Source organism: Vigna unguiculata, chromosome 11, assembly GCF_037176805.1.
Source record: "Vigna unguiculata cultivar grain cowpea cultivar isolate G323 ecotype 2 chromosome 11, ASM3717680v1, whole genome shotgun sequence".
Lineage (NCBI taxonomy): Eukaryota > Viridiplantae > Streptophyta > Magnoliopsida > Fabales > Fabaceae > Vigna > Vigna unguiculata.
The window spans coordinates 42,026,328-42,039,935 of record NC_140802.1 but is presented as its reverse complement, the minus strand read 5'-3'; the positions used below and the strand labels follow the sequence as shown (position 1 = coordinate 42,039,935).

At 31.8% G+C, this 13,608-nt stretch overlaps 2 protein-coding genes across 2 annotated transcripts; one reads left to right on the top strand and one right to left on the bottom strand.

Annotated features, from left to right (window-relative positions):
• Positions 1–375: 375 nt before the first annotated feature.
• On the bottom strand, positions 376–1,541 carry LOC114170570 (chitinase 2-like). The gene has a single exon (XM_028056078.2). It carries the CDS (start codon positions 1,416–1,418, stop codon positions 489–491), a length of 930 nt encoding a protein of 309 aa, XP_027911879.1. The 5' UTR covers positions 1,419–1,541; the 3' UTR covers positions 376–488.
• A 2,786-nt stretch (positions 1,542–4,327) lies between these two features.
• LOC114168599 (kinesin-like protein KIN-5D) lies at positions 4,328–10,518 on the top strand. The gene is made up of 22 exons (XM_028053482.2): positions 4,328–4,786; positions 4,888–5,017; positions 5,333–5,488; positions 5,577–6,053; positions 6,296–6,393; positions 6,499–6,655; positions 6,768–6,837; positions 6,995–7,071; positions 7,157–7,210; positions 7,288–7,368; positions 7,477–7,588; positions 7,732–7,818; positions 7,909–8,084; positions 8,162–8,323; positions 8,401–8,508; positions 8,578–8,736; positions 8,839–8,922; positions 9,046–9,251; positions 9,329–9,430; positions 9,521–9,630; positions 9,726–9,877; positions 9,992–10,518. The coding sequence occupies exons 1-22, from the start codon at positions 4,614–4,616 to the stop codon at positions 10,211–10,213; spliced, it is 3,153 nt and encodes a 1,050-aa protein (XP_027909283.2). The 5' UTR covers positions 4,328–4,613; the 3' UTR covers positions 10,214–10,518.
• Positions 10,519–13,608: the final 3,090 nt, after the last annotated feature.

Sequence of the window (13,608 nt, the reverse complement as noted above, 5' to 3'; positions counted from 1 at the left end):
AAAAAAATAAATCAAAATATCAATATAGAAAAAAGAAAAAGTAGGATATAATATTAGTCTGGGATAAACCCAACTCTATTGTGTATCCGGTACGAAGGAAGTACTCTACAGTTCAGACCAAATGAGTAAAAGAACCCTAGTGTTTCAACCTTCAACTAATACGTTGTACTTGAAAAAACAACAGTAACATGATAGCCATGAAAGGGTACCATAAGAAGGTTCAGGGAAAGTTTATGAACAAGAATATATAAGTAAACTATATATATAATAAAAGGGTATTATTCACTAACGGTTGATTCACACGTAATTTTAAAAATGTAAAAGTTTAATTTAATTTAATTTCACAAAATTGATTTAAAATGACACCAATAACATAAAAGGTTTAAGATATTTATATCATACATGCATGTATCCACAGAGATATATAGTACCAATACATACTAAATTTTTTTGTTCAGTATTATAGCATTTGAAGCTAACTTAATTTACTAGGGTAAAGCTAAAAGGGCCTGTGATTGCTTCTCGAAACGAAAACCATTTCCCATGGAGTCATCAGCAGACCAGACAAAGATACCATGAAGCTTATTCTGAGTCTTTAACGTATGACATGCTGTGAAGAACCCATCATTGGGAGCCAACCCACCACTCCCATCACTGATGAAACTCACCAGCACCTTTCCACCTTCGTAATTCGAACTCTGCGTGTTGAAGTAGTCGATGAACTGTGCCACACCAGTGCCCTTGTCGTACGCATAAAACTGAAAGTTAACGTAGTCGATGAGGTTCCCGTAACTCTTCCACAAGGCCAAGTAGTGGCTCTGAACTTGGTCATCGTCGAAAGGAGCAATGGACGCAAACTCTATGACCCCGTTCGATTTCAGCGTCTTGATGAGCCTCCCCACGCACTCCGAGAACGTTTCGGGGTCCGTTTTGAAGTGCTCGTAGTCGATGTCGATTCCGTCCAAGTTGTACTCTTTGATTATGGTGGTGAGTGAAGAAACGGCGTTGGAAAGCCAGGAATCGATCGAAGAGGGGTTGAAGTAAGCGGAGCCTCCTCCCACGCTGTCTCCTCCGAGACTCAGGGCTACTTTTACGTTTGGGTTTTTGGCCTTGATGGCGGAGACTTGGGTAGGGTTAAGGTTGTCGGTGTCCCAAAAGACGTTGAATTTTCCGTTGGTCGGAGAAGAGGTTGATGCGGTGTCGTAGTCGATGGCGAAGGAGAGAATGAAGTGGAATTGGACACTTGGGTTGATGGGAACATCGGAGAATTTAACGTTGTTGAACTCCGCTCCTATGTATTCTCGGAATAGGTTTGAACTTGGGGTGGAGATGGTTCCTGCATGGGTTGATGTGAGTAACATGAAGACCAAGAACAAGGGTTTTAAACTGATTCTGGTCATGGAAATTCTCATTTTCATTGAGTTCAGAGTTTTTTACTGTGATATGCTTGGTGATGATGATGATGCTTCGTTTGATAAAAGCTTATATATAGTAGTTTATGTATAGTTATGAACATAGCGGATGAAAAAATAAAATAATTGGATGCATGTCGTGCCCATAAGGTTGTTCTTCGTTTCAAAGAAAAAGTTGAATTCAATTATTTTAATTATGTGTTTTTTCATTGATGCTTGATTTGTTTTGTTGCTTACAAGATGTTTGTTTTACTGCATAACAAACATATTTGACTCTTATTTTAGTAAAGTTAGAGTAAAATATCATCTATATATAATTAAAATTTGAAAAAAAGAATGCGTATATTTATTATCGAATTAATTTCCTTCTCATCCAGAATATAATTATTATATTCACCTCTTCTCATGAAAATTTAACCACCTGAAATGTATACATAAAAAAAAAATTATTACATTCCATCAGACATTCAAGTTTTCTTTTCATACAAAAAAAAAATATATGTGGTGACTCCTCTCAATTTTCATACCATTTGTAAATAAGTACTATTATTTTAATACCCAACCAATTTTCACATGTATTCTACATCTATTGTTTTATTTTTGAACCACTTTTTTTAATACAAAAATTAATTTTTTTAATATTCAAAATACTTTTAAAAGTGGATTGTCAACTAATTGATTATATATAAAAAAAAAATCTTGGGATTTATGGTAAACAGTGTAATCTCAAAATTTATAAATTCAAATCAAATTATATTTTACATTCTTACGGAAACAAATTTAAAAAGGGAAAGGAAAACAACTGATTTTGAAGTTTAAATTATTAAAATGAGTATTAAAATAATGGTTGTGAAATGATATGCATGGCCAATCAATGAGAACGAGAAAGTGAGTACATTTGAAGTCAAGAACTGAAATATATAGTATGGAAATAAATAAAACAATTTTACACAATAATAATACATGCTTGAGTAAGTTTACAGTGAACCATGATGGAAAATATGGGTACATATTTTTCGATATACAATATATATTAACTCGTTTACATTTTTATCTAAAATTTGTACTTACAATTACCCCATAAAATACAATAAAAGAACAAAATATGAGTGAATTTAGTAAGAAATTAAAAGAAGTAGAAGAAAAAGAAAGTAGTTAAGAGAAGTGGGTAGGTGTTGACAAATAAAGAAATATATAGCAAAAGAAAATATTTAGGATAAAGTTACAAAAATAGAGAACATGTTTGTTTTTGGTTTGTTGGGGAGTACACGGCAACCTTAACCTAAATTATCTTGGAAGGCAAAGTGTCTCAATCCTCAATTCATCAAAATTTCAACATCAAATCCATTTTTCTGGGCAATGAAGTTACTTGAGAATGTAACAAAATAAAAGTCTTATATTATTATAAAGAGGTGTTATGTTGAAGAATTGCAATATAAAATCAAGAAATTTGGGCCCACCTTTGTGTCTCAAGCCCAATCCAATCCCTTTGTTCTCCTTTCCCGGCCCAACCGTCTCCTCCATTCCTAGATATCTTCACATATAAGATTTGTAGACCAAAAGGAAAGTTAAAAAAAGTAATTTTTGTATTTTATAAAAAAAAGTTAAATGGTAAAATAGTGAATATAAAGTGTTTGATTGAGTAATTATTAATAGGCCAAAAATTATAATAGTTAATCATTGTACCATTTTGGCTAAGAGCATAACTGTCAAAAGGTCACGATTGGATCGTTTAACTTCTATCGTGAGATAATTAATATTATTTGTCACGAATAAAATGTTCATAAAAATTTATTGGATGATAAAATAATAATGTCCAAAAGAAAAATATTGATAATTTGGTTGCACCATATACACACAATTGTGTATTATGAAAAAATTATAATTGGAATTTGAATAAATTAAAATTAGGGTTTTCATCGTATCTTTCTCTTTGATTACTTGCTATTATGTTGACCATAGTTAAGAGATTGGTTAAATTAAACTCTTGTGTGTTTTTAAGGATGTTTAGTTAAGTTAGAGTTATTTCAGGGATATTTGGATTCAAGTTGTTGTTAATTTTTCTTTTATTTTCTATGTATGGAGTATACAACATAATTGTATTTTTCAATTGAGACCGTTTAACTTTTCTTTCATTTTTATATTAAATTTTGTAGCCATTTTACTTGTTTTTACATATTACTAAAAGTCAATGTGTTATGATTAATATAAATTGATATTATATTCAATGTAAAAGGATAAACAATTGGATAAAACTCCTAATATTTTATATCCTATCGCTTATGACGACTATCTATTCAATGCGTATTTATTATATATTATTAATTAAAGTTTCATTTTATGTTAATTTCAATATTTCACTATTTTTTTTACGTAAGTAAATAATAAGATTAAATAAAATGATAACACATTTCCCAATTATTTAACTGTAGTTTAACCTACTGAATGAAAAATACTTGATAAAAAATTATAAACAAATTTTAAATATTCAATCACCAACAAAATTTTAAAAAATAATGAAAGTCATAAATAACTTAAAAATCACTTGAATTTCTTCTTAATCGTTGACATAAATTATAACCAACAATTTAAACATTAACTAAAGAATAAATCAAACTTGTTCTTGAACTAACGGTAAACAGTAGCAGTAAGAAACAGAGAATTAGTGAGTTGAGTGTTAACATTTTTGTTTTTTTCAAAAAAAAAAAAAGAGGTTTTGTTTTGATTATCGCGTGTTTGTTTTTGTGTTGGATGTAACGGTCGCGTGATGCCATAAACGTCCCAGGTTTAACGCCGTTATCCTCGCCCATTATTTTCCGATTGCACTCCCTCTGTTTTGAAACGTCTCTCCACTCGTAACAACATAACGGTAACGCCTCCTTCAGTTTCCATTTCTTCTCTGTTTCCATTTTCACTTTCTCCCTTTGTCTTACCTTTTCTTCCAGCTTCCATAACAGAGACACCACTCCCTCTTTCACTCTCTCTCACTCACTCACTCACATATTATATTATTTGTCATCTCTCTCTAGAATAAAGTTTCTGACACTGCAAAATTCCATCTGAATAAAACAACCTAACTAACTGCACATTCTAAGATAACCATTATTCTTCTTTCGGATTTCAGTTTCACATTCATTTTGCTACCATTGCTTCCGATTTCAATTCTTCAGCGAGGTTTCAACTTCGAATTTGTTTGGTGCAATGGAGCTTCCTCAGCAGAGAAGAGGAGGATTGGTGCCGTTATCGCCGTCGCAGACGGCGCGCTCAGGCGACAAGCTGCCGCGAGATCTGCGATCTGCAGATTCTAATTCCGGTGGTCACAGCAAGTTCGATAAGGACAAAGGCGTCAATGTGCAAGTGCTCGTTCGTTGCAGGTCACTGAGTCCAGCTCCGACTTTCACTTCATTGAGTTCGGTTCGTTTGTGACTCGGTAAAAGTCGCTGATGGAGTTTATTTTGCTTCTTCTTTTGTTTAGGCCGTTGAGTGAGGATGAAGCGAGGTTGAACACGCCGATCGTGATTTCGTGTAATGAAGGTAGAAGAGAGGTTTCGGCTGTGCAGAACATAGCAAACAAACAGATCGACAGAACCTTCGCATTTGACAAGGTTTGTCAAATTTGTTCGCGTTTTGCTTTTTTATATGATGACTTTTTTGGTAATGTAAACTTCGAAGAGTTACTGTTTTTATTGTTTGGAGTGTGGATTACTCTGGATTTTAAGAATTCTTCGTTCTGGTGAAAATATTTATATTCTTGAACTGAATATGGAATGATCGAGTAGCTCATTAGTTACTTGCTTCGTTCTCTATCCATCATAAATAATAGTCATGGCAACGAACTATTACTCTCTTTCTATCTTTTTATTTGTGGATTCTTCACTTGCAATCGTGCATTCATCGGGATTGTGTTTCTTATGGAATAGGTTTTTGGTCCGAACTCCAAGCAGAGTGAACTGTTTGAGCAGGCCGTGTCTCCTATTGTGAATGAAGTGCTTGAAGGCTATAACTGCACCATTTTTGCGTATGGTCAAACAGGGACAGGGAAGACGTACACAATGGAAGGAGGTGCAAGAAAAAAGGTAATATATTTTTGATTGCATAGCTTTTTATAGTATTTCTTGTTGCTTTGAGCTGAATCTGTTCCTTTCTATGTTTTTGGTTATGTAGAATGGTGAGTTTCCCAGTGATGCTGGTGTCATCCCAAGAGCGGTGAAGCAGATTTTTGATATATTAGAATCTCAGATTGCCGAGTATAGCATGAAAGTAACGTTTCTAGAGCTTTACAACGAGGAGATAACTGATCTTTTGGCCCCTGAGGAGACTTTAAAATTTGTGGATGACAAATCTAAGAAACCAATAGCTCTCATGGAGGATGGAAAGGGGGGAGTTTTTGTTAGAGGTTTAGAGGAAGAGGTTGTTTGCACTGCAAATGAAATTTATAAGATATTGGAAAAGGGCTCTGCGAAAAGGCGAACAGCTGAAACTCTTCTAAACAAACAAAGCAGTCGCTCCCACTCCATATTTTCTATCACGATCCACATTAAGGAGTGTACTCCAGAGGGTGAAGAAATGATTAAATGTGGGAAGCTAAACCTTGTGGACCTTGCAGGCTCTGAGAATATTTCACGTTCGGGTGCAAGAGAGGTATGAAATGATTATGAGTTTTATTTTGGGCAGTGTCCATTAAAATGATATAATTTGGAACAGTACGACAGCTTTACTGTGTTGTTACAATATTGATATTGGAAAAAGTACCCCTCGTCTATTTAGTCATCTTCAATTCTGGCATTATCTTTAGCTTACTTTCATTTTTTTCTTGACATTTGTCTGAAAAGAGTAAAATGGTATTGCCTTTTTGAGCTTCACTAGTGAGAAAATGCTCGCAGGGAAGAGCAAGAGAAGCTGGGGAGATAAATAAAAGCTTGCTTACTCTTGGTCGAGTGATTAATGCTTTAGTGGAGCATTCAGGTCATGTTCCTTATAGGTAAGAGTGACTAACGTTCTGGTTATCTCTCGTTTGCATCTCTTGATTCTATTTTCAAACCCGAGGAAAAGGCTTTTGTGTTATCAAGTTGTCCCGTTATATCAGGGATAGCAAATTAACAAGACTGTTAAGGGATTCCTTGGGCGGTAAAACCAAGACGTGCATTGTTGCTACAATATCACCTTCTATTCATTGTCTGGACGAAACTCTTAGTACCTTGGATTATGCACACCGTGCCAAAAATATCAAGAACAAACCAGAGGTGATTTTCATTGTTCCTACTTTTCTTTGTCAACCATACCATGCTTTTTTCTTTCTTATCACAGATCCGCATTGGAACATATCTAATAGTTTGGAGTTCAATACTTTGTTAGATCAATCAGAAGATGGTGAAATCTGCACTCATTAAGGATCTGTATTCTGAAATTGACAGGCTGAAGCAAGGTTGTCGAGTGTTTACATATTAAAATATTTTATGTTTCACCTCGCATGGTCCCTCCTTCGGTTTTCTCTAAACAGAGAAATTTGCACCATGTTAATAAACTACTTTTTATTTCACAGTTCTGTGCTGATTTTTTTTTTTTTTTTATGTGGTTTGCAGAGGTGTATGCTGCAAGAGAGAAGAATGGAATTTATATACCGCGTGATCGTTATCTTCAAGAAGAAGTGGAGAAGAAGGTTTCTCTAACCGTGTCTTAACAAGAATTGTGAATAAAATTATGCTTTTGAGACATTACTATTGCTAAAAGTGTATATTCTATAGGCCATGGTTGAAAAGATAGAACGCATGGAACAAGAAGCAGAGTCCAAGGATAAGGTATTTTCCGTCGTAAGTTATTCCAATATGGGTATAGTCACTTGAATATTGAAAAACATTTCATTAATTGTGAGCAGCAACTGGTGGAACTTCAAGAACTCTACAATCGTCAGCAACTTTTGACAGTCGAGCTAAGTGATAAACTAGAAAAAACTGAGGTAAAAAAACGTTCACAAGAGATGGCTGTACACTAACTGATTTTTCTTTATTTTGAACTTCTGATCTGGTTCAAGAATTAAATTTACTTATGGTACATGTTATCTCAGAAAAGTCTTGAAGAAAATGAGCAGTCATTATTTGAACTTGAGGAAAAGCACACACAAGCAAATGCAACAATTAAGGAAAAGGAATTTCTAATATTTAATCTACTGAAATCTGGTTAGTGACGTTAATTGTAACTCCTATTCTGTATCAACCAGCTGTTTGAATATACCTTCTACCACTTTTTTTGGGTTGGTTGTTCAAAATCATTTTCTCCTCATTCCAATGTGTGATTTTTCTCCGTTCTTTGCATCTTCCAGAAAAAACACTCGTGGAGCATGCAATTGAGCTACGAGCTGATCTTGAGAATGCTGCATCCGATGTGTCGAACCTGTTTTCTACAATTGGTTAGAATCATTTTTCAACTGGTAATTTTATTGGGCCTCAATTAGAGGGAACAACTTGACATCACATAAATTTGTTTTTTTAACCTTTAGAACGGAAGGATAAAATTGAAGAAGGGAACAGATTACTTATCCAGAAATTTCAGTCTCAGTTAGCTCAACAGCTAGAAGATCTGCACAAGGCTGTTGCAGCATCTGTAATGCAACAAGAGCTTCAACTGAAGGCAATGGAACAAGACATGCACTCTTTTGTATCAACAAAGGCAGAGGTGGGTTTCCATTTACCAATGATGATTGTTATTTGTCTTATCAGATTAACAGAATTGTTATTGTTTCCCTCTTTCAGGCTATTGAAAATCTTAGAGTACAGGTAGGAAAACTGAAAAACATGTATGGTTCCGGCATTACAGTTTTGGACAGTTTAGCTGAGGAGCTTAAAGGAAATAACCAGTTAAATTTTGGAGAGTTGAATTCTGAAGTTGCCAAGCACTCATCCGCCTTGGAGGATGTAAGTGTCTGACACTTCCTAGTTTATTGATTCAATATGAGTTTCTTGGTGCATTTACTATAATTTTTGTTCTTCAGCTGTTTAAAGGAATTGCATTGGAAGCTGATTCATTACTGAAGGATCTTCAAAGTAGTCTCCAAAAGCAAGAGGCAAAGTTAACTGATTATGCTCGACAGCAAGAAGCGGTGCGTGATTTCTTGTTTGTTGGGTGAACTTCAGAGTTAGAGATGATAAATTCTATTTATTGAATGCAGGCACATGCCAGAGCAGTCGAGAATACACGTGCGGTATCTAAAATAACTGTGAACTTCTTTGAGACATTACACATGCATGCATCCAATTTGATTCAAATTGTGGAAGAATCACAATGTACCAATGACCAGAAATTGTACGAACTCCAAAAGAAGTTTGAGGTGACTGAAGTGCCTTTTTTGTGGCATTTGCACAAATCACGATTGGAAATTTCTTGATACTCCTTTGCCTTTTAACATTTACCCCTCTCTTATTGGGTGTAGGAATGTACTGCATATGAAGAGAAACAACTGTTGGAGAAAGTGGCAGAAATGCTTGCTAGCTCTAGTTCTAGGAAGAAAAAACTGGTAGCGGTTTCTTTTAGACAATCTGATCTTCCTTACGCTAGCTTCCGTTACAACCTGACTGCAATGCTAGCTTCCGTTACTACCTGACTGCAATTTCTTACCGTTCTTTATTTGCTTGTTTAGGTCCAAATGGCAGTTAATGATCTTCGAGAGAGTGCAAACGCTAAAATCAGTAAGCTGAGGCAAGAAACATTAACCATGCAAGATTCCACTTCTTCTATCAAAGCAAAATGGAAAATTCACATGGAAAAAACGGAGTCCAACTATCATGAGGATACTTCAGCGGTAGAATCTGGAAAGAATGACCTTGTGGAGGTTCTTCAGTACTGGTATGGAATATGGATATTTTGTTCTTATTATTCTCTTTTTGTTCACTGAGCCCTACCCTAACCAAACAATTGCACAGCCGCAAGAAAGCCGAAGTAGGCGCACAGCAGTGGAGAAATGCTCAAGAGTCCATACTTAGTCAAGAGAAGAGAAATGCTGCTTCTGTGGACACTATTATTCGGTAGGTTTTTCATTCCTTGCTAAGATAAAAAAAATGCCACTATATTGTTTTATCTATCTGTTCATCTTTTTTCCAATTGCTTTCGAACAGGGGGGGAATGAAAGCTAATAATGTCGTACGAGCCCGATTCTCAGGTGCTGCGTCAACTACTCTTGAACATGCAGAAATAGCAAACACGGATATTAAATCTTCCATTGAACGTAAGTACTAGCGTTCATATCTATGTTATGCACCACAAAATGCCTTGGTAGATTATGCCACAAATGGCACTTGACAAATTATTTATGGTTGCCAGATTCATTGCAACTTGATCGCGACGCCTGTGGGAATATAAACTCTAGGATTATCCCATGCTGTGGTGACTTGAGAGAATTGAAGGGTGGTCATTACCATAGAATCATAGAGATAACTGAAAATGCAGGGAAATGTCTTCTCAGTGAATACGTGGTAAGGGACTTAAATACCCCTTAGTATGCACATATATAGATTCTGGTAACGAAAAATCTTTGTGTCTGTCTTGTGGATTCTAATATTGTGTTTAAACTGCTATGTGAAATACAGGTAGATGAACCATCTTGTTCAACACCCAGAAAGAGACCCTTCAATCTTCCCAGTGTTTCGTCCATAGAAGAACTAAGGACCCCACCATTTGAGGAACTGCTGAAATCATTCTGGGATTCTAAATCTCCAAAACATGGAAATGGTGATGTTAGATACATTGGGGCATATGAAGCTGCACAATCTGTAAGGGATTCCAGACTTCCTCTTATAGCAATCAACTAGAGCAGTCAAAATTCTGTAAATAGTATAGTGTTCCAATGTATTTCCACACAAATTACAAATTCGTTTATTTTTTATTTTGGAAAGAGAAAGAATGAACAAAAATACAGCAATATATGATTTTTTTAATACAGATTGGTTCCACATGGATACATTTATAGTTTTATATTAAAAGTGGTTTTAGGTTTTTATGATGGTCAATCTCCTCAATCTATTGTAATAATAGAATTCCAACAACATCAAAGTGAAATTATAATCAGAGTGATGCTACTTTATGTAAGGATCATCCCAAACCATTGAATTGTCCACACACGTTTCCTTGCTTAGAAGCATGATGAACATCAACATTTTTTCTGTATCAGCTTTGTATATCACTAGAAATAAGTTCCACTGTCTTACTCACACAGTAAGTTTTTGGAAAAAATAAAGGTAAATATGTAAAATATAAATATAAATATTTAGTGTGGTAATTTTTCTTTTGTCCTCTTCCCAGTAATAGTGTGCCAAAAATAATTTGTTGAAAAAGGAAATGTGTGTTTTTTTTTATGTATATTATCAAACCCAATTTTTCCGCAACTCTTCTGTTTTATGCCATAATAGCAAATCTTCCAAAACCAGAAAAAGAAAAGAAAAAATACATTAAAAAATTTGGTGGATATTGAATTAGTAAGAGAAACAAAATTGTGAAGTAAAATAAATAAATTTCAAAGAAACAAAACTTAGTATTGTATGAAACAATAAAATAAAGGCAGTTTCTTCTTGCATCCAATGTTTTCTTCCTGCACTCCATAATCAAATTGAGAAGTCAACTTTGTCCTCATCTTCTTCCCTCTCCTCTCCCACTGCAGTTTCATACCCTATCTTGAGCTTTCTTGAGGAACCATACATTTTTTCTCAAAAATACTAGGCTGCTGGTTTATTGATCCTAAACAACTGATGTCCGTTTAACGTCTCTCAGAATTGATGTTTAAAATCAGTGAAATCTTAAGTTTTAAATGTGCATTATAGATCGTATAATTCATAATATAAATTATATTTTAGATTTTACATTTCCTAATGTAAAAGTTATATCATCGACTGTTTTATAAATTTGTATTATAAATTATATAATTCAAAATATAAAATTATATTATGAATTGTAAAATTTAAAATATAATTTAATATTATAAATCTTACAATTTGAATTGTAAATTTATTAAAATTATGTAATTCAGTATATTTACATATTTCACTATTTGAAACTATAATTATAACATTATAACATGAATATAATTGAAATTTTGAAAATTATGGGACTGTAGAAAGAAAATATGGGGGTGTAATAAGAAATCATCTCAAAAGTAAATCTTATACAAGAAAAATAGCTATATATCTCGTTCTTATTGAAAAAAAAAATAGATATTAAATATATTTGTATATTTGTGAAAAGGAGAATTAATAATTTTATCAAACTAGAAGGATAGGAGTTGTGCACTGTATATTGACATTTGTATTACCTTCAAACTATAACTTAAAAAACAATAGTTTTATAATAAATGTTTTAGAAAGTAGTTATTAGTTTTAAATTGATAAATTTTATGTTTACTTAGTAAAAATGGTTCAATTGCATGTTTCATTAAATTATTTAATTTGTTAAAAAATAAAAATAACATTAAAATCTATAATCTATAATATATAATAACACAAATGTCAAATCCAAGCAATGTTGATGTTTTATTTATGATATTCTATTATCAAGATCCAATTCATAATATTCTATGAGTTATTTTCTCCGTCCCTTTTCGTTTTCTAATTTTATCTTTAATTATTATTTTAAAAATTAATTATTTTATAATTAATTTATCTTTAACCATTTTTAAAAATGTATTTTATTTTGATTGTTATTCTTAAAAATTATTTTTTAACAATTATTCAATTTTAAAATTTATTATAAATATTTTGAAAATAAATAATATTAATCTTAATTTAAAATTTTACAAAAATTAAAAAATACGAATATACACCTTATTTTTTTCGTTAATGTGTGATTTTATATCCATGCTTTAAACAAATTTATTTCACGGTGTATTAAAAAACAACTTATTGTTAATTTGTTAACTTCTGCATTATAATATCATAAGTTAATATACAAAATAAATTTATATTTATTAAAATTAAAGTGAAATAAATAAATAAAATAACTAACAAAATAATTATTATAATAGTTTTATAAAAAATATATAAAAATAATAGTTTTTAAAAATAAATAAAAAATTAAAAAAAATATAGACATAAAATAGAAAATTCTACTTATATATAATTATAGATATATAAATATTTGTAAGTGTTTGTAACACAAAAAAAATAATGTTTTAAAATCACAAAAATAAAAGAGAAAAATAAATGAAAAAATAATATATGTTTGAATTATACATAAAAAATATATGTTTGAGTAAAAAAACAAAATTTCATGGACTTGAACGTTTTTTTGGTTACAAATCCATGCAAAACACAACAAAGAAAAGTAAATTTGGAAACTGTAAAAACAAATAGGACAAAACTTCAGAAATTTATATCAAGATAAAAAAATTGATAAAATAGTACACATATGAAAATACACGATAGCAAGAAGTTTATAATACATTTTCAATGAAAGATATAAGAGAAAAATGTGTAATTGAATCACACCCATACAAACAATAATGTTAAAAAAAAAAATCAAATTATTTAAAATTTGAGATATTTTTAGAGAGCAAATATAGTATAAAACACACATATTAATTATTAGTAAACACAATTTATGAATAACTACATAAACACATGCATGATAACGCCGATGTTAGTGGCGGATATTGACCAATAATTTTGGGAGAGCCAAAATAATATATTCAAAATTCAAAATTTATATATTTAATTAGTGTAACTAATACAATAAAAGTAAAAATGAATAAATAATTTACTATAATTGTACATACAAAAGAAATCACACATATGTAAAGGATTGTCCTTCGTTCTTTTAGATTTTTGAACTCATCAATAATTGAATTAAAACTAAAATTGTCAACTATTTATTTTTCAACGTAAATACAAACACCTTCCAAATAATTAATATAAAACACGTTCCTCTAATTGAACAATATAATCATTTGAATCATGATTCAAGATACGTTAAGATATAATATTGAATTTGAATTATTTTCATCGCCATGGATAACTTTTTTTTTACCACTTTTAACAACTAAATTCATTCTTTTATTCTACATCAATATATCTATTTCTTTTTTAAGTTTAAGATTAAAAAATGAAAAATTAAGAGTCACTGAAAGAAAAAATCAATGACAAACAAGTTTCAAATAAAAGATAGTTATAAAAAAACACATAGAACAATCATTTTTTTCTCTCATAATCATAAAAAAAAA